The sequence below is a fragment of the Phocoena sinus genome, chromosome 2 (genome assembly GCF_008692025.1).
Source record: "Phocoena sinus isolate mPhoSin1 chromosome 2, mPhoSin1.pri, whole genome shotgun sequence".
NCBI classification, from domain to species: domain Eukaryota; kingdom Metazoa; phylum Chordata; class Mammalia; order Artiodactyla; family Phocoenidae; genus Phocoena; species Phocoena sinus.
The window spans coordinates 74,521,534-74,542,913 of NC_045764.1; the positions used below are offsets into that span (position 1 = coordinate 74,521,534).

General features: G+C 39.5%; 1 protein-coding gene across 1 annotated transcript in view; it reads left to right on the forward strand.

Annotated features, from left to right (window-relative positions):
- ICE2 (interactor of little elongation complex ELL subunit 2) overlaps positions 1–21,380 on the forward strand; it is a 91,118-nt gene that overhangs the window by 64,903 nt on the left and 4,835 nt on the right. Inside the window, 3 exon segments of the mRNA XM_032622615.1 lie at positions 1,449–3,355; positions 10,846–11,836; positions 12,916–13,042. Of these exon segments, the coding sequence (XP_032478506.1) occupies positions 1,449–1,571 (123 nt within the window). The 3' untranslated portion in view covers positions 1,572–3,355; positions 10,846–11,836; positions 12,916–13,042.

Below are 21,380 nucleotides of genomic sequence, written 5' to 3' on the forward strand. Positions count from 1 at the left end.
ATCCCTTTTCTCCTTCCACAACTTCTGCTATAAATATGGATCTCTCTCTCACACACACACACACACACACACACGCTCATGCTCATACACACATACACATATAGGGTCAAAATGCTTGCAATGTGGTAGATATAATTAGTGTGGTCAGTATACTTTTATAGTAAATACCAGTTGAGTGGGGAGTGGTATACATAATCTAAAAATCACAGCAATTTTTTAATCTATATGTTAAAAAATTCTTCAGATTCAGACAGACAGACTGGCAGACTCAAACCCTAACTCAAATTTGTTTTTTCTAACCATCTAATTGTAAACCAAAAAATGCCCCTAAAGAGACAAGATACTAGGTGAGGGTAGCTGGAGTTTGATTCATTCTTAGTGAGCCAGTAGCCTCTTGGGGCAATTTCTGTTGTATAAGGAATATGAGAGAGTGTGATTGGAATTACAATCATTTCCAGGTCTGAAACACACTGGAGAAGATGTGAGAAATAGAAGGGGGTGCAAGGTCACTAAAGAAAATAGAGGTAGATATGGACAAGTTCTGGGAAAATGGTTTCAGGCTGTACAGCTTTTGTCCTTCTCTGTAATGCCTGGCTTTCTCCATTATCCCATTTTAAAAATTTATACCTTCCAGTGGCCAAGGGGATGACAGTATTTCCAGACCTCATCTTCAGTGGGACTGCAATTAGCAAGGGATTGCATCCTAAGAATACACTCTCTTCCCTAGACTGTGTGAGCTAGAAAGTGGGATTGAGTAGCAACTTGTGCTGAGGAAGAGTAGATATTAAGGTAGAACCAGCACCCCAGCAAAGCTTCTTCCCCCTGCTTCCCTTCTTCCTCTTTTCCCATCCTCTGTAATTACCTTCCAATTTTTCCTTTTCCCTTTTCTTTCTTTCTTTCTTGCTCTTCCAGCCTCTCAACTCAAATTGGGGTCTTTTTTCTTTTCCCTTCGTTTCCCTTTTATTCTTTTTATCCTCCTTTTTTGGACTCTTCTGTTTTTCTTACTCTGTCTCTCTCCATTTCATAATTTCTTCTCTCTCTTTACCACCTCTGACCTTCTTGTATTTCCTTTCCCTCCCTTCCTATTTTTCATTTCTCCTGCCCTTCAGTTTCATTATTGTAAGCACATTTCTCTAAAGGCCTGTCATTCCTTCATTTTCTCATTTAGCGTTTCAAACTTTCCTAAATCTAGCACAAAGTGTGGTTTTCCTCTTCACTTCTCTCCGTTTACCCTTATGTATCTCCTTCCCTGATTGTTATTTGAAAGTTTCATACTTTAAAACTCTGTCAGATTAAAGCTTGCTTAGAAGCAGTTAAGTGGCTAGGGATTAAAAATATATAAAGGACCATTTGCAAGGAAATTAGTCCATGTGTAAATAATAGAGTTGACTGTGTTTAAGAATGTTGTAAACATGTTAAGCCATCCTGTTCTTTGCTTCATCTCTTAGGTTGGTGGAACAAGAATGCCTACCCGCAGCCGCAGGAATTCAGTTTCCATGGAAACCAAAAGTCTGCCTGCTCAGCAAGTTGAAAATGAAGGAGTGGCTCCAAGTAAAAGAAAAATAACTTAAGGACTGTACCATGGAAAAGAAGAAAAACCAGTTATCACGACAATCAATTTAGAAAAGTTTGAGGGGAAATATACCTGAAAGATCTGTAGGCAAGAGGAATGTTTTTCTTTTACTGTTCTTGAGAGTTTTTATAGTGCCTTGAAAATACACATTGACTATGTGAAGCAGTGATCCAACTAAAATGGAATGTTGTGCTCTTAACACCTGATGTTTGAGGAGACTCCAGATATGGTTTAACATTATCGTGGCAGGGAAATAAAGAGAGAAGAAAATATTTTTATAGTAGACCTTTTGCAAAAAATTTTAAGTAGGAAAATAATTTGCTTTTTTTCGAGAGCAATATTTATCATTATGTATTATGTTAATAATTTGAGTTGTATTGCTGGTCTGTTGAGGTTGGCTCAAAAGGTTAAATCTTGCCACTGTCAGAGATAATTTTGAACTACATAAACCTTATTTGTGACCCATTTGACAGTTTTTATATACTACTTTAAAATGATGATTGATGCAGGTTAAAGAAGTTAATATCTTGAAAAACTTGGTGAAATTCCATTGCAGAAGCCAAAAAGGAAAATAAAAAAGCCTCTGCCTCTGAAAATTCACAAGTAAGTTAACAGCTTTTTATTGGGCAGTCATCAGTTTAAAAAGAAAAAACTCTTGTGGTGTAACAGGTTCGGGGACGAATGCCTCTATCTCTTGGCACAAATCCTGGCTAAGTGTTGAAATAGGCTACTAAAAGCAAAGAGATGAGTATAGTTTCCAGAAAAATCTCATATTTCAACCAACAAGGCTAATGTGTGGTAAAACGGAAGGTATTTTTCTTCATCTACACTGATTCATTTAAATTTTTCAGGACCGTGGAGATGAATTTGGAAAAAGGCATGATCAATTGATGTTATTGTAGTCAATAATAAGAAGGGATGGACTTAAGAAGGGATGGACTTATTTAACTTTTGTATTCCTCTTCTTTAATGTGCACTAAGTATGTGCATCTTTTGTAAAATACAAGCTTTGTAATATAGGGCAATATTTGCTGTGTTTTTGGAATTTTTTATGCATTTTATATTAATATAAGAAACTAGTCCTAGAAACCTTCTCAACTGTTATAAATAGCAGTTAAGTATTTTATTTACTACCAAGTTTTGATTTTTGTGGTTGGTTATAAAATTTTTTAAAAATTAATGAGCAATTACTAGTAAAATTGTTTTATGCATTTTAATATATAGTTTCCTCATCCTGCCATTCCCATTTTAAAATATTGAGCTTGGTTTTCAGTGGTCTTGATCTTTTTTTAATTTTGTCACATACCCATATTTCCCAGAAATATTCCAGCTGTGAGTTATTTGGCAGTGAACCAAGGGAGAGGCAGGGATTCCCTTGGAATTTGCTCTTTTAAAAAAACTAAACAATGATGGCTTCAGACTTCTGAATACCAGAAAGAGTTGGCTTTCATTTTTTTAGTATACTTTTTACTTAGTAAAATGTGTGATCTTACAGGTGGTTATTTGGAAATTATCTTAGCCATCTATCTGAGTAACCGTGATAATATAAAGCTAGACTTTGTTTTCCACTTGTGCTTTATCAAGCCTCTTTTTTCTAATGTATATTTGATCTTGTATTGTGTTCTTTTTCTTGATTTTTAGTACTGAGAATGTATAAGCAAGAAAGTGACATTGACAGTATGAGCAAAGATTTAAAAAAAAAAAACAGACTCAATGTTGGCAAGGATGTGATGAGCCTGACCCACTTATATCTCTGAGGTGAAGGTACAGACATTTCGTTCAGTAAGTGTATGAGTGCATCTGTACTGTATGCCACACAACCTAAAGTAGGTCCTTATGTTTACCCTCTGATAAAATTCTTTTTTCATATATCACAATATTTGTTTTCTTAACTTACTGTCTTTCTTCTTGAATAGAATACAAGCTATGCCAGGGTAGGGCATATTTGTTTTGTTCACTAGTATGTAACAAACACCTAATACAGTGTCTGTTGTAGTTGCTCAGTAGATAGAAGTTGAATGTAGGAATAAATGAATATGTCTGGGTATCGAGGATAGATTTTTTTTTCCTCAGGAGCTAACATTCTAGTGGAAGACACATGCTGATCTATGTGATAAGTGCCCTGATAAAGGACTATAAGAAAGTCATCTAATCTGGACCTGATAATTAAGGAAGGTTCTGAGATAAACCTTGAGCTGAGTCTTTTAAAAAAGAGTAAGAGTTATAAGGAAAGAATGAAAGATCTTCCACAATGAAAGAAAGCAGCCTATGCAAAGGTGAAAGATGGCCAGATTGTAGGCTGTGAACGTGGAGATGAGAGAAAAAGCTATAGGACACAACAGACGTGCCATGCTATGACATTTGAATTTTGTCCTGTGCAATGTGGGAACCAGTAGTGATTTTTTAATAAAAATAAATAACATGATCAGATATATTCTTCAAAAAGTTCTTATTGGCATTAATCTAGAGAATGGAATGGAGCTGGGAAAGACTATAGGGAAGGAGAAAAGTTGCAAAGGTATGTTATCAAAATTGAAAAATGGTAAAGGCCCTGAACTAAAGCAATAAGAGTAGGGATGGGGAACTTCCCTGGCAGTCCAGTGGTTAAGACTCGGTGCTTCCACTGCAGGGGGCGCAGGTTCAATCCCTGGTCGGGGAACTAAGATCCCACATGCCGTGTGGTGCGGCAAAAACAAAAAAAAAGTAGGGATGGGCTCAAGTGATGGAAGAAAAAAAATGATAACTTGGTGATATAGTTGGTAGGGAGAGTCAAATATGACTTCCAGGTTCCTCATATGGGATACTGGGTAAATAACTTACTTACTGAGAAAGTACGAGGAGGAGTGTGATTAGAGTGGAGAGAGAGCCCACTTAAAATGGTCGTTTCCATTCACCACTTGTATTCCTTGGATTCTGGGTCTGGGTGTGCCATTATGGCCTCATAACAAGTTACCCCAAAACTTACTAGTTAAAACTACAAATAATTATTATCTCAGAGTTTCTGTGGGTCAGGATTCCAGGTGCAGCTTAGCTGGGTGCCTCTGGCTCAAGGCCTCATAAAGTTGCAGTCAAGCTGTTGGCTAGGGCTGCAGTCATCCGAAGGCTTGCGTGGGCCTGGAGCATCTGCTTCCAAGGAAGCTGTCTCGTGGTATCAGTGGAAGTTCTCAGTCTCTTGTTGGCTGTTAGCAGAAAGCCTCAGGCTCACCACATGTACCTCTCTATAGGTCTGCTTGAGTGTCCTCTTGACGTAGCAGCTGCTTACCCCAGAGAGAGCAATCCAAGACAGAGCAAGGAGGAAGCCACAGTGTCTTTTAAGGCCTAGGCCTGGAAGTCAAATACTGTCATTTATGCCATAGTCTCCTTGTTAGAACTAAGTCCACACTCAGGCTTCACCTCGTGAAGGAAGGAGTATAAAAAGATTTAGTGAACATGTTTTTAAACCTTCACAAATGCCATGAACATTTTAGGCATACAGAAGAAATAGGTTTACGGTGGAGAGAAAAAGAGAGGACACGTTTAAAAAATTCCTTATTACCAACATGTTAAATCTGACATAGAGATAGTTGGTGTCAAAGATAGTTGCTCATTTGAGTTTTAAACTCAAGAGAGAGAAGCCTGATCTCTTTAGTACAGATTTGGGAATTGTTGGTGTATCTGTGGTGATTGAAATCAGAAAAAAGGATGACATCGCAGTAATGAGTGAAATGAAGAAAGGACCATGAATAGAGCCCCAGGAAGAGCCATAGTACTTCAGTAAAAGGAGAAGTTTCGTAAACCTGGCTACAATGGAAGTCAGATTTATGAATGTTAAGGAATGAGAAAGTGAGGTGGAAACAATGAAAATCTTTATTGCAAAACTTGGAAATAGCTCTGTTTGGATCTTCTTTTGCAACTGCAAAGGAAGTTAACCTATTCCTTTCCATTTCTACTTGGATTTTGTGTTTGGACACCATGAACGTTTTAGAGATAATAGAAGGAGGCACAGGTTTAAGGTAGAGAGGGGAGAGAACACTTTTTAATATTTTATTACCAACATGCTAAATATGAAGTTCTTGATGGACATGCTGGTAGAGATATTAAGATGTTTTTCATGTTTTATAGGCATATGGTAGGTACTTTTTTTTTAACATCTTTATTGGAGTATAATTGCTTTACAATGGTGTGTTAGTTTCTGCTTTATAACAAAGTGAATCAGCTATACATATACATATATCCCCGTATCTCCTCCCTCGTGGTCTCCCTCCCACCCTCCCTATCCCACCCCTCTAGGTGGTCACAAAGTACTGAGCTGATCTCCCTGTGCTATGCGGCTGCTTCCCACTAGCTATCTATTTTACATTTGGTAGTATAAAATAAAGTCCATGCCACTCTCTCACTTTGTCCCAGCTTACCCTTCCCCCTCCCTGTGTCCTCAAGTCCATTATCTACATCTGTGTCTTTATTCCTGTCCTGCCCCTAGGTTCTTCAGAACCATTGTTTGTTTGTTTTTTTTAAGATTCCATATATATGTGTTAGCATACGGTATTTGGTATTTGTTTCTCTCTTTCTGACTTACTTCACTCTGTATGACAGACTCTAGGTCCATCCACCTCACTACAAATAACTCAATTTCATTTCTTTTTATGGCTGAGTATGGTAGGTACTTTTTAATCAAACCTTAAGAGTATTTGATGTCAGGATTTATCGAGTTTCTCACTGAGATGTGGAAATAAAGGGTATGCATTTCATTGATCCTTCCACTCTTGCAGTCTTCCCGCGTCTAGTGTCCAGACTTCTTATGAAAGTACATAAGGGCAGACACACAAGCATCTATCTGGGGATTGGGTCCGATCTGCTAAGCAAAGCTTACTGAAAGAGTCGAGGCCCAGACATATATTTCTAGGATTGGTCTCCAGGTTGCTTCAACAAATAGGAAGATTCAGTTACTTTGGCGTATATGTTTGCTTTCAGTATATGAGCTACTGTTAGAAAGTGATCAAGCAAGGACCTACCAAGGGTTAGTTTTTAATTGTTGTACATGCATGGTATAACACGGTTAATTCTCTAAGGAACTGGGGTTGGGGGGAAGCCTGAATGAAAATTAATTGCTGTTTTGAAAGTGAAGAAACCTAAAGAATCTGTGGTTAGTGGCTTGAATTACTCCTTCCCTTTTGCATGTTACTCTTAAAAGGCACACTCCAGTAAGGCAGTGCCACACAATTGCCATGGGTCTCAGGTCTCTCCCAAGCCCTGCATTAATGCAACATCTGCTCCAGTTAGGCTTTACCAACACAAAAAGTAGCCATTCTTGTCCCTACCTGCATGCTTTTACACGTAAAGCTACATCTGCTTGCATTTATTCATGCCTCTCAAAACTTTGCCTGTCCTCTGTTGAATTGATAATGTGTATTTGAGCATCTATTGTAATACATTATACCAGTCTCTTGAGATTTAAAGATAAATAAGATTGGTTTCTGCCTTAAGGGTATTACCTAATCTAGTTGGGGAGATAGGTATGCACAATTAGCTATAATACAGAGCAGAATATGCAAGTGACGTAATAGTGAAGGGAGTAAGAAAAAAGGATACTTGGAAGTAAACAGAAACTCATGGTAGAAATGACTTTTAAGCTTTGTTTGAAAGACAAGTAAAATATCACTGTGGATTAAAAGGAAGCAAAGCATTAGGGCATGAGGGAAATTCTTATGAAAAGAGCTAGTTTTAGGAAATAACGAATATGCTTATATAATAAGCATGGAGGTAAAGGATGATAAATGGAAGATGAAGTTGAAGAGGTAAGTTAAAGCTTGATAGCGGAAGGTATTGACTGTTATTTCCAGATAGTTTGATTTGATTCTAAAAACAATGAAGAGGGCTTCCCTGGTGGTGCAGTGGTTAAGAATCCGCCTGCCAATGCAGGGGACACGAGTTCGAGCCCTGGTCCGGGGAGATCCTACATGCTGTGGAGCAACTAAGCCTGTGTGCCACAACTACTGAGCTTGCACTCTAGAGCCTGCGAGCCACAACTACTGAGCCCGTGTGCCACAACTACTGAAGCCCTCGCGCCTAGAGCCCGTGCTCTACAAGAGAAGCCACGGCAACAAGAAGCCCATGCACCACAACAAAGAGTAGACCCGGCTCACCGCAACTAGAGAAGTCCCGCACGTGGCAAAAAAGACCCAACCAGCCAAAAATAAATAAATTTATTAAATCAATCAATCAATCAATAAAAGCAATGAAGATTTATTGAAGGCTTTTTGAGCAAGATGACATGATCAGTTTTAGGAATTACAATATAAAGGTTTATTTAGAAAGGAAAAAGTCTTCATACTATTTTACAGTATGAAAATATCGGAGAACATGGATGGGGTGAACAGACAACTAGTTATGTTTTCAACCAAATGTTGGCAGTACAATTAAGGTGATATCCTACAGAACCTATAGACTGAAAATGTGGGTCTGCAACTTAGAAAGAAACAGGAAGGTGGGGACCCACCTTTGGGCTGACATACCAAAAAATTGCGGCATTTCTGCAACCAAGATGGCTTTTTTTTTTTTTAACTCTTTTTTCTTCCACTTCCCCTTTATTTGAGTCAAGGGGCTAGGAGTTTGGTTACATACCAGATTAATTGAACAAATAAATACATTGAGAATAATGGGAAAGAGGAAGGCAAGAATAAACCCTGTAGTATTGGTTTGGAATTGGAAATGAAATCATGGTACTTAATATATAGAGAGATGGAGACATAGATGTGTGTGTGTACATATGCATACATATTTCCTAATTCTGCTGAAAGGGTCTAGAAGCAATGGCACTCTAGTAGTAATGAGCACACCTAGCATCAGCACCCAGATCTTGGTTTCCAAGTCCCATTCTTCACTTAAAGAAACTGGGGCTCCTTGGAGAAATTACTAATTCCAAGAATGGGGAAGGGAAGCTGTAAGATGAACCTGGAAGTGTGAAAATGCTCAAGGAATGATGAGTGCATGTCAAAAGAACACAGGAGCTAGCTTAAAGGAGTTCCCAGGTCGGTTGTAGTTTGAGCATGAAATAATGAGAGTAACAGATTGAAATCCTTTGAGTAAAATAGTAGTCCACAAGCTCATACAGATATGAGTGAATTTAAAAATGGGGCAAAAGAGAATATTATGTGGTAGAATGCCAATCAGTTAATCTAGAGAGAATGATGGAATTAGAGAAGTCACAATTTGCAACCATTATAATAATAATAAAGCTAAAAATCATCAAAGGATAAATGCAGTGGGTGAAAATTTGATGGCAAATAGGAATACTTCATAGTCTTAAAGAACCTCACTGCCAGATAGTTATTAATAAGTATAACATGCTTATTAGTTTACTTAATGCTGAAGAAACCTGGCAGAAACTATTTTAACCAAGTAACTAAAGTTGATATCACCAGTAATGAGACAAATTAACAATGTGTGTTTCTAGGTATGCATGAAGAAGAACACAGCATCCCTTTTGTGGTATGTTCCTGCCAAATATGCGTAAGTTATAAGGAAATACCAGAGAAACGCAAAGGCACATAGTCTGTAAAGTAATTGGTCAGCAATCTTCAAAACTGACAGGATCATCAAAGACAGAGAAACACTGGAGGACTGTTTTACTTAAAGACTAAGTTAATGGGACTCATAATCCTGGTTTGTATGTATAGTCCAGTAAAGGACATTATTGGAACAACCAGCAAAACTTGGAATTTGTAGATTACATGGTAGTAATGTATCTATGTTAATTTCCTTTGCTGTGGTTATGTTAGAGCATGCCTTGTACTTAGGAAATAAACACTGAAGTAAAAATTGGTAATGGAACATCACGTCTACAACTTAGTCTCAAATTGGAGGACTTGGGCAGAGAAACGTTAACAGGGTGGCTTGGTGAAAGGTATATAGGAGCTATATGTACTATTTCTACAACTTCTTTATAAATTTGAGATTATTTCAGAATAGAAAGTTTGTGAAGGTAGCACAGTGGTTAAGAATCCGCCTGCCAATGCAGGGGACACGGGTTCAAGCCCTGGTCCGGGAAGATCCCACATGCTGCGGAGCAAGTAAGCCTGGGCACCACAACTACTGAGCCTGTGCTCTAGAGCTCGTGGGCCACAACTACTGAAGCCTGCACGCCACAACTACTGAGCCCGTGTGCCATAACTACTGAAGTCCATGCACCTACAGCCCGTGCTCTGCAACAAGAGAAGCCACTGCAATGAGAAGCCTGTGCACTGCAACAAAGAGTAGCCCCCGCTCACCGCAACTAGAGAAAGCCCACATGAAGCAACAAAGACCCAACACAGCCAGAAATAAATAGAAAATTAATTAATTAAAAACAAAGAAAAGTTTGTGAAAAATGTATTGTTCAGTGTCAGGTATTATAGGAAGGTCAAGGAGGATGAAGACTGAAGAGAAAAGTCTATTAGATTGAATAATCAATCAGGCAGAAAGAAGAATCTAAATGAAGTGGCAGGGGGTGGGGGAATCAGGGACTCCTGTTTTTAGGGTCCCGGGCATGAAATTTTCCTTACAGTTCAAAACCCTAAAAACAAAACTTTTCTGCTTTAAATTCCTACTGTACTTATTATAATACCACAAATTTTGAATCTCAGCTGTTACCTGTATTATTCTCTTTCAAGTATTTTGCAAAAGTCCCTAAACAGACCACAAGCTCCTCACAGGCAACAATTATGTTTTTATACAGCTGTGTGTCTAACCCAAGGCCAAGCACAGGGCAAGGCAGCCTCCAGATGCTGCATCAACACGTAAATTGTGCTGATACCTCGCCACATACCAGCATGTGGCTAAGTTGTCTCTAACTCAGTCTTAGATCCCTTACTCATAAGGGCAAGTCTATGGGCAGCTATGAGCCCTGCACAAGAAAAGAAATTTAAAAACTTGTATTTAGGGAAACCCTTGGTGGTCCAGTGGTTAGGACTCCACACTTTCACTGCTGAGGGCCCAGGTTCGATCCCTGGTCGGGGAACTAAGATCCCGCAAGCAAGCAAGCAATAAATAATAAAAATAAAAACTTGTGCTTATTAAAGGCCATGCCAGTCACCTATCCAGAAAGACTGAAGTTCCATGTTTTGGATACATTTTTACAATACTGTCTAACTCACAATGTTACTATATGTCATTTAAGAGCAACAAGGTAAGTATAAATTCAGGTTAGATTTAACAATTTGGAAGACACTGTATTTAAAACCTCTTCAAAACATTCTATCTAGCACCCAAAACTTGTTTGGACATGAATATGTAATCTGTGATTCTTTCTGCGGCAGAAAAACAGAAAAGAACAAACTTCCCTTGTCAAAGAGTGAGACCCATGTCCAGTCACCGGCATGCTGAAAAGAAGCCTGCTCCATGGCTCTGGGGTTGTGTGAATGCCAAGTAAACTCAGCTCCTCCCCAGTTTGCAAACTGCTCTTTCAACAAAATTCTGCCCAACTTAGACTGCAGAAACTAAACTGTAAGGAAGGTATTTTGATTTTAGCCTGTTAGATAGGACTGCAAATAAATAGGATGTTGTGTCCAGGAAGACAGTCTTACTGACTGCATCATCCTCCATGAGACAATATTTAAATTTACTCCTGAAAGTTTTAAACTGAAAGTGAGAAATGAGTCCGAAATAGGTAATAAAGTGATTACAATCTCTTTGTTTAATTGAATGAGAAAGTTAACATTTCTATAAAACTAAGAAATAGAATGTATTTTATGGAGTTTGTGTTTTATGTTCAGCTAGTCTTGGGTCCCAACAATATGCAAACAGCAGTTTTACTAATGTGAAAAATAAATAATTGAATACATTTTACAAGTATATTATCTGCCCTCTGCCCCACTAAAAGTGATGCAAGTTATAGTTTCCCAAGTGCCGTAGTGGGCAGCTGGAAATAGTCTCTGTCCAGTTATACAATGAGTTCTTTTGAGTTCGGGAAGAGGGTGAGGGAGACTGAAATCACAGTGCATCAGGCTTGAATGTCTTTGTATACGTGTGTGTTTTGGGAAGCTAATAAAGTGGTAGGTCAGTCCCTAATTCAGTTTGGCTTTTTTTAATGCTACACTCTAGTGCCTGAAAACTTTTACTCTTAAGGAGCAAGGACTGTGTAACTTACTAAGTGCCTAAGGCCAAAGTGTCATTTTGCATATGAGGGAGTGCTGAGTTTGCTGTCTGCCAAGCCTTCTGCCTCCCAGGAGCCCCTGCTAGACTTAATTCACGTCCAGCAGTTGGGGAAGTCTTCAGAATGTTAAAGACTGTCAGCTGCAACTTGGAGAGGTAAGAGAGGCTGAGTCTTAGAAGTAGCCAGTCCAGAGTTTGTTGGAAGAGGCAAGCGATGAGGGGGTAGCAGAGAGCACTGAGTTAGTCTCAACTCCACCATTTGCTAAGGCTGTATCGCTCCCCTCTTTGAGCCTGGGTCTTTTCAACTGTAAAATCCAGAATTTGATGCCTTCCCAGCATATTCTACAGGCTCTAGTGGCCTTCCAATAAATAATGGATATAAAAGTTCTTTTTAAACTGCAAGTCACTGTATAAATGTGAAGAATTGTCAGATCACATCAATTGGAGATGTCACTTGAGTTAAAAGTTGAAAGGAGGGGCTTCCCTGGTGGCGCAGTGGTTAGGAATCTGCCTGCCAGTGCAGGGGACATGGGTTCGAGCCCTAGTCTGGGAGGATCCCACATGCTGCGGAGCAACTAAGCCCGTGAGCCACAACTACTGAGCCTGCGCGTCTGGAGCCTGTGTTCCGCAATGGGAGAGGCTGTGACAGTGAGAGGCCCACGCACCGTGATGAAGTGTGGCCCCCGCTCGCCACAACTGGAGAAAGCCCTCACACAGAAACGAAGACCCAACATAGCCAAAAATAAATAAATAAATTTATTAAAAAAAAAAAAAAGTTGAAAGGAGTTTGTCAGACTGGAAGGGAAATTTCAAGCTCAGGTACAAAGTATGATCTATGCTGCAGAGATAGAAACATGCACAGCATGTTGTAATGGCAGGATATCCAGGGTGCCTAAGGCCCGCCCAGGGTAACTATGGTGAAGAGACCAAAAGGAACCTAAGAAAGTGTACTTGGGAGAACTTAATAAAAAGCCCTGAGTGCCTTCTCAGAAACAGGGTATTGTCTTGAGATGGGGAGTAATCGAAAGCTTTTTAATGAGGGTGGCAGTCGAGGTGGGCAACATGATTAAACTATAATGGAAAGTATGGCAGTAATATGTCAGATAGATTGGGAGGCAGAATGGACAGTAGGGAAGCCTGAGGGTGGGGGAATCAAGGGAGGCTATTTTTCAGTCTAAACCTGAGGTTATGGTGATGAACGTTAACCGGCCATCTGTTCACTTTTGTTTCTGCAGTACCAAATATGCCTGCCAGATTTGTGAGAATGTGGCCGAGCCAATGAGATAGAAGGTGAAGATCTTAAATCTACTGGAGTTGGACACGCCAGAAATGGATAATAAGTACTACAGATCCTCACACAAGGTAAGTCAGATGCCTCTCCTTCCTCTAGGGCTCAAAGCTAAACGGGATAAGGGTTCCTTTACAAAAGTTGTTCTTTGGGGAATCAAATTCCAGTTGTATCACTTGGAAGTGGATTCTAAATCTGCAAAAAAAAAAAAAAAAAGGTAGTATCCTCCCAAGAAGGTTGCTTAATAAAGGATGGTTAACTCTTTAAATGTTACTTTTACCTAGCTGGCCTCTCCTAACCTTTTAAAGCTTGGAGTCTGGAGTCTAGGAAAGAAAAAGAAAGTGAGGCGCAAGCAGCAGTGCCCAAATTGAAGCCCAAGTTGCCCTCCCTCAGGGACTTGAGAATCTGTGTAAATCACAGCATGACCTCCTCCCCAGAACGTTTCAATGTTTACGTGATATTTATGTTAATGTTTAAACGTTTAAAATGGATACTACAGCCTTGAGAGAGAAAGTTGACCGTAACCCGTTAAAACTTAATAATAATATGGAGACCAACATTGCTAACCCATGTGGGTCTCAGGACATGCCCCCGCCCCCCATTCCTTTTCAGTTTGGTATCAAGTGTGTTCATGCTTCATGTATTTTTTTTTTTAACGATACAAGGTGGATGATTCTTTTTTTTAATGTTCCTAACTTATAAATAGACCAACTTGTTAAAAGACTTAACAAAAGCAATATTAACAATTCTGAGAAATGATTTCTGTTTATGAAGGAAGAATAACTGCAGCTCCAGGAGAGTAGTCAACCTTTGTGAGAACTGGCTGGTAGAGGTCTCTGGGGCAGCTCTGTATCCACCAACTCTGTGCCTTTTCCTTTTCCTCTGGGGTTCTGTCTAGGTTTGTTCCAGCTCTCCAGAATGCCCACATGCATACCACTGGCTCTGGAAGGGGAAAGGGACTGACGGTATTAACTGAATTCATTTTGCTGGAGACTTACAGGAGGCTGATGTCATTCACTGGAAACTGCAGCAAACTTGACTATTCCCTTGCCCATGGGAGTATTGGGTTTTTGAGAATTTTTTTTGTTATATAAGTACCTCATCCATAGATATGTCATTATTGAAGATTCCACCTCAATCCAGTATATTTTTGGACATTTTTCACCAAAAACATTACTTTTAAATAGTATTACATAATTTTGAATATTTAGCATCTCAGGAACTTTGAAAACTTTATTGGGCTGATAGCTATCCACTTCAGACCTCATATCAGAACAATCAAATTTCCTTAAAACTAGAAAAAAAGTACTACTGAGTCCATTGAACAATGTAATCAAACGAGGGCCCGATCACGCCTTCATTTGTTTTTAATCCTAGTTGGAGGTATTCTCTCCTCCTGCTATTTTTTGCTCTCTTAGTCATGGACCTTGTCTCAGAGTGACCTTTAGCTGTTCCTCAAAACTCCTCCCAAGTGACCAGGATTTGCCTTAGGCTCTGAGGAAAATACTTAAGTGGAGAATTTCCAAAAATATTTCCACAGTTTAGACAATGGTGCCATTAAATAAATATACACCTTCTCCAGTGACTAATCTTCTTTACCAGTTTTTATAATTGAATGAAATTTTTTTTCTTTTTTTTAAAATTAATTAATTTTATTTATTTATTTTTGGCTGCATTGGGTCTTCGTTGCTGTGCACGGGCTTTGTCTAGTTGCGGTGAGCAGGGGCTACTCTTCGTTGCAGTGTGCGGGCTTCTCATTGCGGTGGCTTCTCTTGTTGCAGAGCATGGGTTCTAGGTGCACAGGCTTCAGTAGTTGTGGCACGTGGGCTCAGTAGTTGTGGCTTGCGGGCTCTAGAGCGCAGGCTCAGTAGTTGTGGCGCTCGGGCTTAGTTGCTCCACGGCATGTGGGATCTTCCTGGACCAGGGTTCGAACCCGTGTCGCCTGCATTGGCAGGCGGATTTTTAACCACTGAGCCACCAGGGAAGTCCCTGGAATGAAATTTTTAAAAATTAACAGCCACATCTCTCTACATTGACGCCTCCCATGGATATGGAATACTTTGGTATATGGTACATTTCCTGTTTTATGATTGCACAATGACTTCAAATAGCTATGAGTAACTGTGAATGCGTTGACCGAGAGGGACTATCTTACTTCCTTTCTCTAAGGGTTAACTGCTGCTGGGCTCCCCTAGCATTTTGATTTCATTTCTGATACATTTGTTAAATTACAATTACTCATTTACCTCCACCAGATCTTGAAGTTAGAGTTAATGTGTTTTCTCCTATTACACATCTGCTATGCAGTCTTACCCTAGTACCTGGTGTATAGTGAATACTCAATGTTGGTTAAATTAAATGAATTTACCCTGATTTCTATAGTCAGATAGATACTGGTAGCTTTCTCAGGAACATGAGTGATCAAAATCAAGTAGGCTTCTATCTATACTAGATTAAGCATTTTACTAATTTCATAGAAAAATATGTGTAAAACAATAAACAAAACATTCATGTAATTGATAATTAAAGAGAAAAGATGGGGGCACCGGATATAGGGAAACCTGCTGGGAAAGATTAACAAGTTAGGAGTATTGTGACTCATATTTTTTTTTCATTGTTTTACAATATTAACAGCTTTTCTTAGATTCCTTCCTTTTGAGCTGTGGCATAACCTGAATATTAGGGTTGTTTTTTTTAACCCCACCCTGGTTGCTGTAGTAGATGTGTCATAGAAACCAGAGAAGGGAAAGACCAGTGAAATCATCTGGTTTATCTCCAAATTAGGGAGTGGAGCGTTGGGATTTGGGGAAGACTAACCTCTCATTTGAAAAGACAAAAGGAAAACACTGCAACTAGAGCTGATTAGAGCAGCTCACCCATCTGTTTGCCTTTTGCTTCTAACACAGTCCTGAGATCCACCCTGTTAGAAAGCAATCAGGAATTCTTATCAAGGGCCCCAGGAAAACCAGATGCCAAAGTGTTGAGGAGTTGAACCAAAATTCTACGGCCTGAATAATAAAGTCGGATTATGAATCTTTCAGTGATTGTTTTAATGGAGTCTTACAGAATTTGAAAGTCTGTTTTTAGCAAGGTCTTATAAATTTAAGAGCTAGCAAAAGCCTCACAGAAGATCTGGGCTAAAATGCCTAGTTCCCAGATGCAGAGACTAAGGTGGAGATGATAAGAGATGATAGGTATGCCTAGGTCAGGAGTACAGACTGTCAATCCCTTTCTCTCTGTGTCACAGTTGCACAGTATCCTCCCTCACAATGCTCTCCTCCACTGTCATCGTCCTCCTCTTCTCCTCCTTCTTGTTCTCCTTTTTTGCATTGTTGGCTGAAGCAATGGCAGAGACGGTTCAGCATCCGTGTCTGCTCTTCATGTTAACCAAGGCTGACCCCCAGGTATCACATGAGCTTGGGCCACAGCAGCAAGTGGATGCCACTTCAGCCTCACCTGCAGCCTGTCTACCATGCTTCTTGCTCTCCTCCTACTTCTTCTGTGTCGTTCCAGCTGCAGAACCTTGGCCTTATCTCCTGTTCAGACTTTGCCCTTGTCCTTTGAAATTTTTAACAAATCATAGTGTCCTCACCTTCCCCCTTGATACCTAGCTTAGCTCTCCCCCAACTTTTGATGATCCATAGCATCCCTGCTCCAACTTTGGCCTCTTGGGTTGCAGAACCGGCTTCATACTGCTTGCTCTTTGCCAATGTCCCCTTACAAAATGGGGAGGACTCTTTGAACCTTATCAATGCTGATAGCATCTGTATATCCCCAATGTAAATCCCCATATCTAGTTATCTGAGTATGTTATCACAGGTTCACTTTATTAGAAATCTAAATTCCTTTGCAACATTAGAGATATTCAACAGTTGCCTGTTATTTTATTTTGATAATATTCTAACAGACTTATTTTACTTTAAAGTGATTTTTTTCAGTCACAGCTATACATTTAAATTAACTTAGGGACTAAAAACATGTTAGGGTCTCATGACCCAAAGACTCTGAATGAAAACAACAACTTTATATGGATATATTCAGTTATGCAAGGGGTATTCTTCCCAACTACAAAAATGGAATGCAGAGAAAGAAGTTGGCCAGTTGTATTTGATAAAAATAATCTATTGATCTCCTTGCAAAGAGATATAATTTTGTTATTCAACGTATCTCCATTTAGAAGTCCTGTTGGGTCTGTTTGTTTGTTTGTTTGTTTTTTGCAGTACTCGAGGGGCACAGGCTCTGGACGACGCGCAGGTTCAGTGGCCGTGGCTCACAGGCCCAGCCGCTCCGCGGCATGTGGGATCTTCCCGGACAGGGGCACGAACCCGTGTCCCCTGCATCGGCAGGCGGACTCCTAACCACTGCGCCACCAGGGAAGCCCTGTTGGGTCTGTTTTAATGAGTAGATAAGACCTGTTTACGTTTAGTAACATCCATGTGCCTATAGACATTAATGTGCCTAAATCAGTTACATTTGAATATTAAGGATTGAGTTTTACAGCTAAAAGAGAATTTGAAGATTTTCTAGTCAAAGCCCCTCATTTTCCAGATAAGAAACGGAATCATAGATCCTGGGTAATTTGTCCAAGTAAACTCAATTAGGATAGGAGCTAGGACCAAAACCTCTGCTTCCTGGGGTTGATGATGACTAGCACAGGACTCAGCGATAGAGTACAGTCCAGCAAAGTCAGGTCTTTAAAGATGCAGAGCCTGTCATGGGCCCACACTGGGCGAGGTGCTGGAGTTGCAAAGATGAACAGGGAGCTCCCTGTCTAATGGTACAGCCTGGTACGTAAACAACCATAGTGCCATGGGATAAAGAAGTACTGCAAATAAGACAAAGTTTACGTGAATAAAGAAGTCTATTCTACCCTTCCCATAAACCTCATGCCCCGAGGTATCTTATTTATTATATTATCTTGCTTAGCAAACCTTTTTATTTTTTCTATATAGTATATGAACTGTGTAAGCTTTGGCCCTACCTAAGTTATATTATCATAAATTATGATTAGAGGAATCAAAATCAAATGAGGGACTTCCCTGGAGGTCCAGTGGTTAAGACTCTGCACTTCCACTGTGGGGGGCACAGGTTCGATCCTGGTCAAGGAACTAAGATCTGATGTGCCATGCGGCGTGGCCAGAAAAAAAAAAAAGAAATGTTGGTTTAAAAAAATCAAATGAAATTTTACTGTATTGAGTGTTTTCTGCAGAGGATGCTGTGATATCCAACTTTTACTCTATAGTTTTTTTAATTGTATTTTCTTGAATATATTTGAAAAAATACCATCAAGAAGATTGAAGTTTTCCCCAAAGCCTGCCACAGGCTGTTATAATCTTAGTGTGTAAGATGGAAGCCCTCTTTTCACTATTTCTTTTTTCATCTGTGTTTAAAATTATAGAAGTAATATGTATTCATTGTTAACAAAAATCAAATAATATAAAGAAGTGTATAAAAGGTGAGCATTCTCCTTTACACATACACACCAATCTTCTTTCCCAAGAGCTAATCAATATCAGCTTGGTGTATATCCTTCCATATATTTGCATGTGTGTGTATATACACATTTATACACCTACACACATATGTAAATATGTAAATGTACATACATAGCTATTAACTTAAAACTAGAGTCAAATTAGTATTATTAGTCTAATTGACTTTTTTAACTCAGGAGTTGTAAGGTCTTTAAAGTATAAAAATATTCAAACACTCAAAATGTATCTAGTAGACATTTAATAAAGATGAAAACATTTGAAGTGTAGTTATCTTTATGTGTGTTTTCATACTCACTAAACATTTTATGAAAAATACTGTCCTATTTTAAGCAAACTCTTATGGCTAAGAGATATATTTTTTATTACAGAATTAGGATTTTTCCAGACACTTAGCACCTAAGTAATATTGTATATATGTTGTGGAAAATGCTGCTTGAAGGAATGATAGAGGCTGAGAGAGTTTGAAATATTTATCCTCTGACTTGCCAAACCATAAAAATGCAACAAAATGTACTGAGGTAAGACCTAAGATGCTACTCTGATGGCTCAGGAAGCATCCCAATATCTCAGCAATTTAATATAAGAGTGATCGTGATGGGGTAGATATGTGTAGCCAGATATGTTTTCATAATGTTTTATATATCAGTATTGTAATAACTTAGCATACCAACAGACACAGGTTTACACTCACATTCTGCTTTCTCTTCTGTTTTACTCTGTATCTTTGAAAACTGTCCATATTGATCTAGCTTCAGTCGATAATACAGATATTTCATAATTAATTTTACTTTAGCCTCACTGATGGGCACTTACGGCATATCAACCTTATAATGCTACAATAAAAATCCTATACACATATGTTGTGGTCATGTATCACATCCTTTTCAGGATAGCTTTCTTGAAGCAAAATCACTGAATCAAATGGTATGAACATTTTAAATATTGATAGATACCGCTAAATTGCCTTCTCACCGATAACATATAAGCATTTCCATTTCAGCCATTTCCAACCACACTGGATACTATCAGCCTTTTAGTCTTTGCCAGGTAATTTAAGTATGAATAAGGACAAGGTAATGTTTTATGGAGAGAAATCCAGTAGTAAGAGGTACTGGGTAAGAGTGTCGGCACAACCAGTAACAACCAAATGCCTGTCCTCCAGGGGCTCCTCTGCCTAGTTGCAGAGACCAACAAATAAAAGAATAACGATGCAAGGTGATAACTGAGAGAGGAGAAGGACATTAAAAACGTCAAGAGAAACAGATTAGCACCAGATCTGCCTGCAGGGCTTGGGGAAGGTTTTCCTTCATGAGAAAATAATATTTGCTCTGATGATTGAAGGATGAGGAGAAACTCACTATTAAGGAAAGTCGGAAAGGGCATTCTAGGCAGGGAAGCAGCGTGGAGAAAGGCATATGGAGGCGTGAGTATGATTGGCAGTGGTGCAAGGTGGGAGTGAAGGGAAAGATGTGGGCAATTGGCTGTCAGGTCAGTCAGACCCTACCTACCAAGAAGGGTTTCCAGAGAGGGGTCATGTAATCAGAACTATTTCATAGAAAGATATTCTGGATGCCTTGTAGAGAATGAATTGAGACCAAAAGTATATTTTACAGCTGGGAAAGAGAGGTTGAAGTCACTGCAGACATTTCCCTGAAAATATCTGAAAACAAAACAAATTGTGGTTTGACCACACAGAGTACTCTGTGTGGTTTGGGTCATGATACCTTTATTCAACAAGTGTGTATTGAAACCGTACCATGAGTTCAGCAGGGCTAGATGCTGAAAGAACTCAAAAAGCCAATGAAATAGCCACTGTTTTTTCAACACCTACAAAACACCAGGCACTTTTTATACTTTGTCTAATCTTTACATTTGTCCTGCAGTATCACAAATGAGAAAACTGCGGTTGTTAAAGAAGCAGAGGGACTTCCCTGGTGGTGCAGTGGTTAAGAATCCACCTGCCAGTGCAGGGGACACCAGTTCGAGCCCTGGTCCGGGAAGATCCCACATGCCGCAGAGCAACTAAGCCTGTGAGCCACAACTACTGAGCCTGCGCTCTAGAGCCCATGCACCACAACTACTGAAGCCCGCATGTCACAACTACTGAAGCCCACACGCCTAGAGCCTGTGTTCCGCAACAAAAGAAGCCACCACAATGAGAAGCCCGCACGCCACAACGAAGAGTAGCCCCCACTCACCGCAACTAGAGAAAGCCCGCACGCAGCAACGAAGGCCCAACGCAGCCAAAAATAAATAAATTTATTTAAAAAAAAACAAAAAAACAGAAACAGAACAAGATGCCAGAACTGGTTCACTCCAAGCCCCACTCTCATTCACGGACTCAGTCTCTCTGATTCTCCTCTACCTTCTTCCCTCCCTCTCTTCCTTCCTTCCCTCCCTCCTTCCCTTCCTTCCTTTCTTCCTCTCTACCTCCCTCCCTTCCATCTTCCCTCCTCTTTTAATATTTATCTTCAGCTAAGTTATATAGGTGAATAGTTCTAAAAGTCACATATTTACACCAGAATTCTATATCAATTCTATATAAATCAGAGTTAAGCTTATTTGTTAGTAACAGAGACTGGATGTAAGTACTTTAAATAAGGTAGAAATTTATTTTTTCTTTCATGTACAAGAAATCTGGAGGAAAGCAGTCCAGGATTGAATTGATGGTTTCACATTCATCAGGAAAACAGCCTCCTCCTGACTTTTTGCCCTGTGCTTTTGTCTTCATCCTCAAGTTTTTTGATCTCCATCCTTTGTGCCTAGTTTCCATCTTCCAGTTTTCCTCAAGGTCCACAGTAACCGAGGGAGCTCCAGGCATCACATCAAGTATTAGGCAAAGGAAGTAGGAGAAAAAAGGGTGTTCAGAGCAAAAAACCCCAACCCAAACCAAACCAAACCAACAAACTAAAACAGA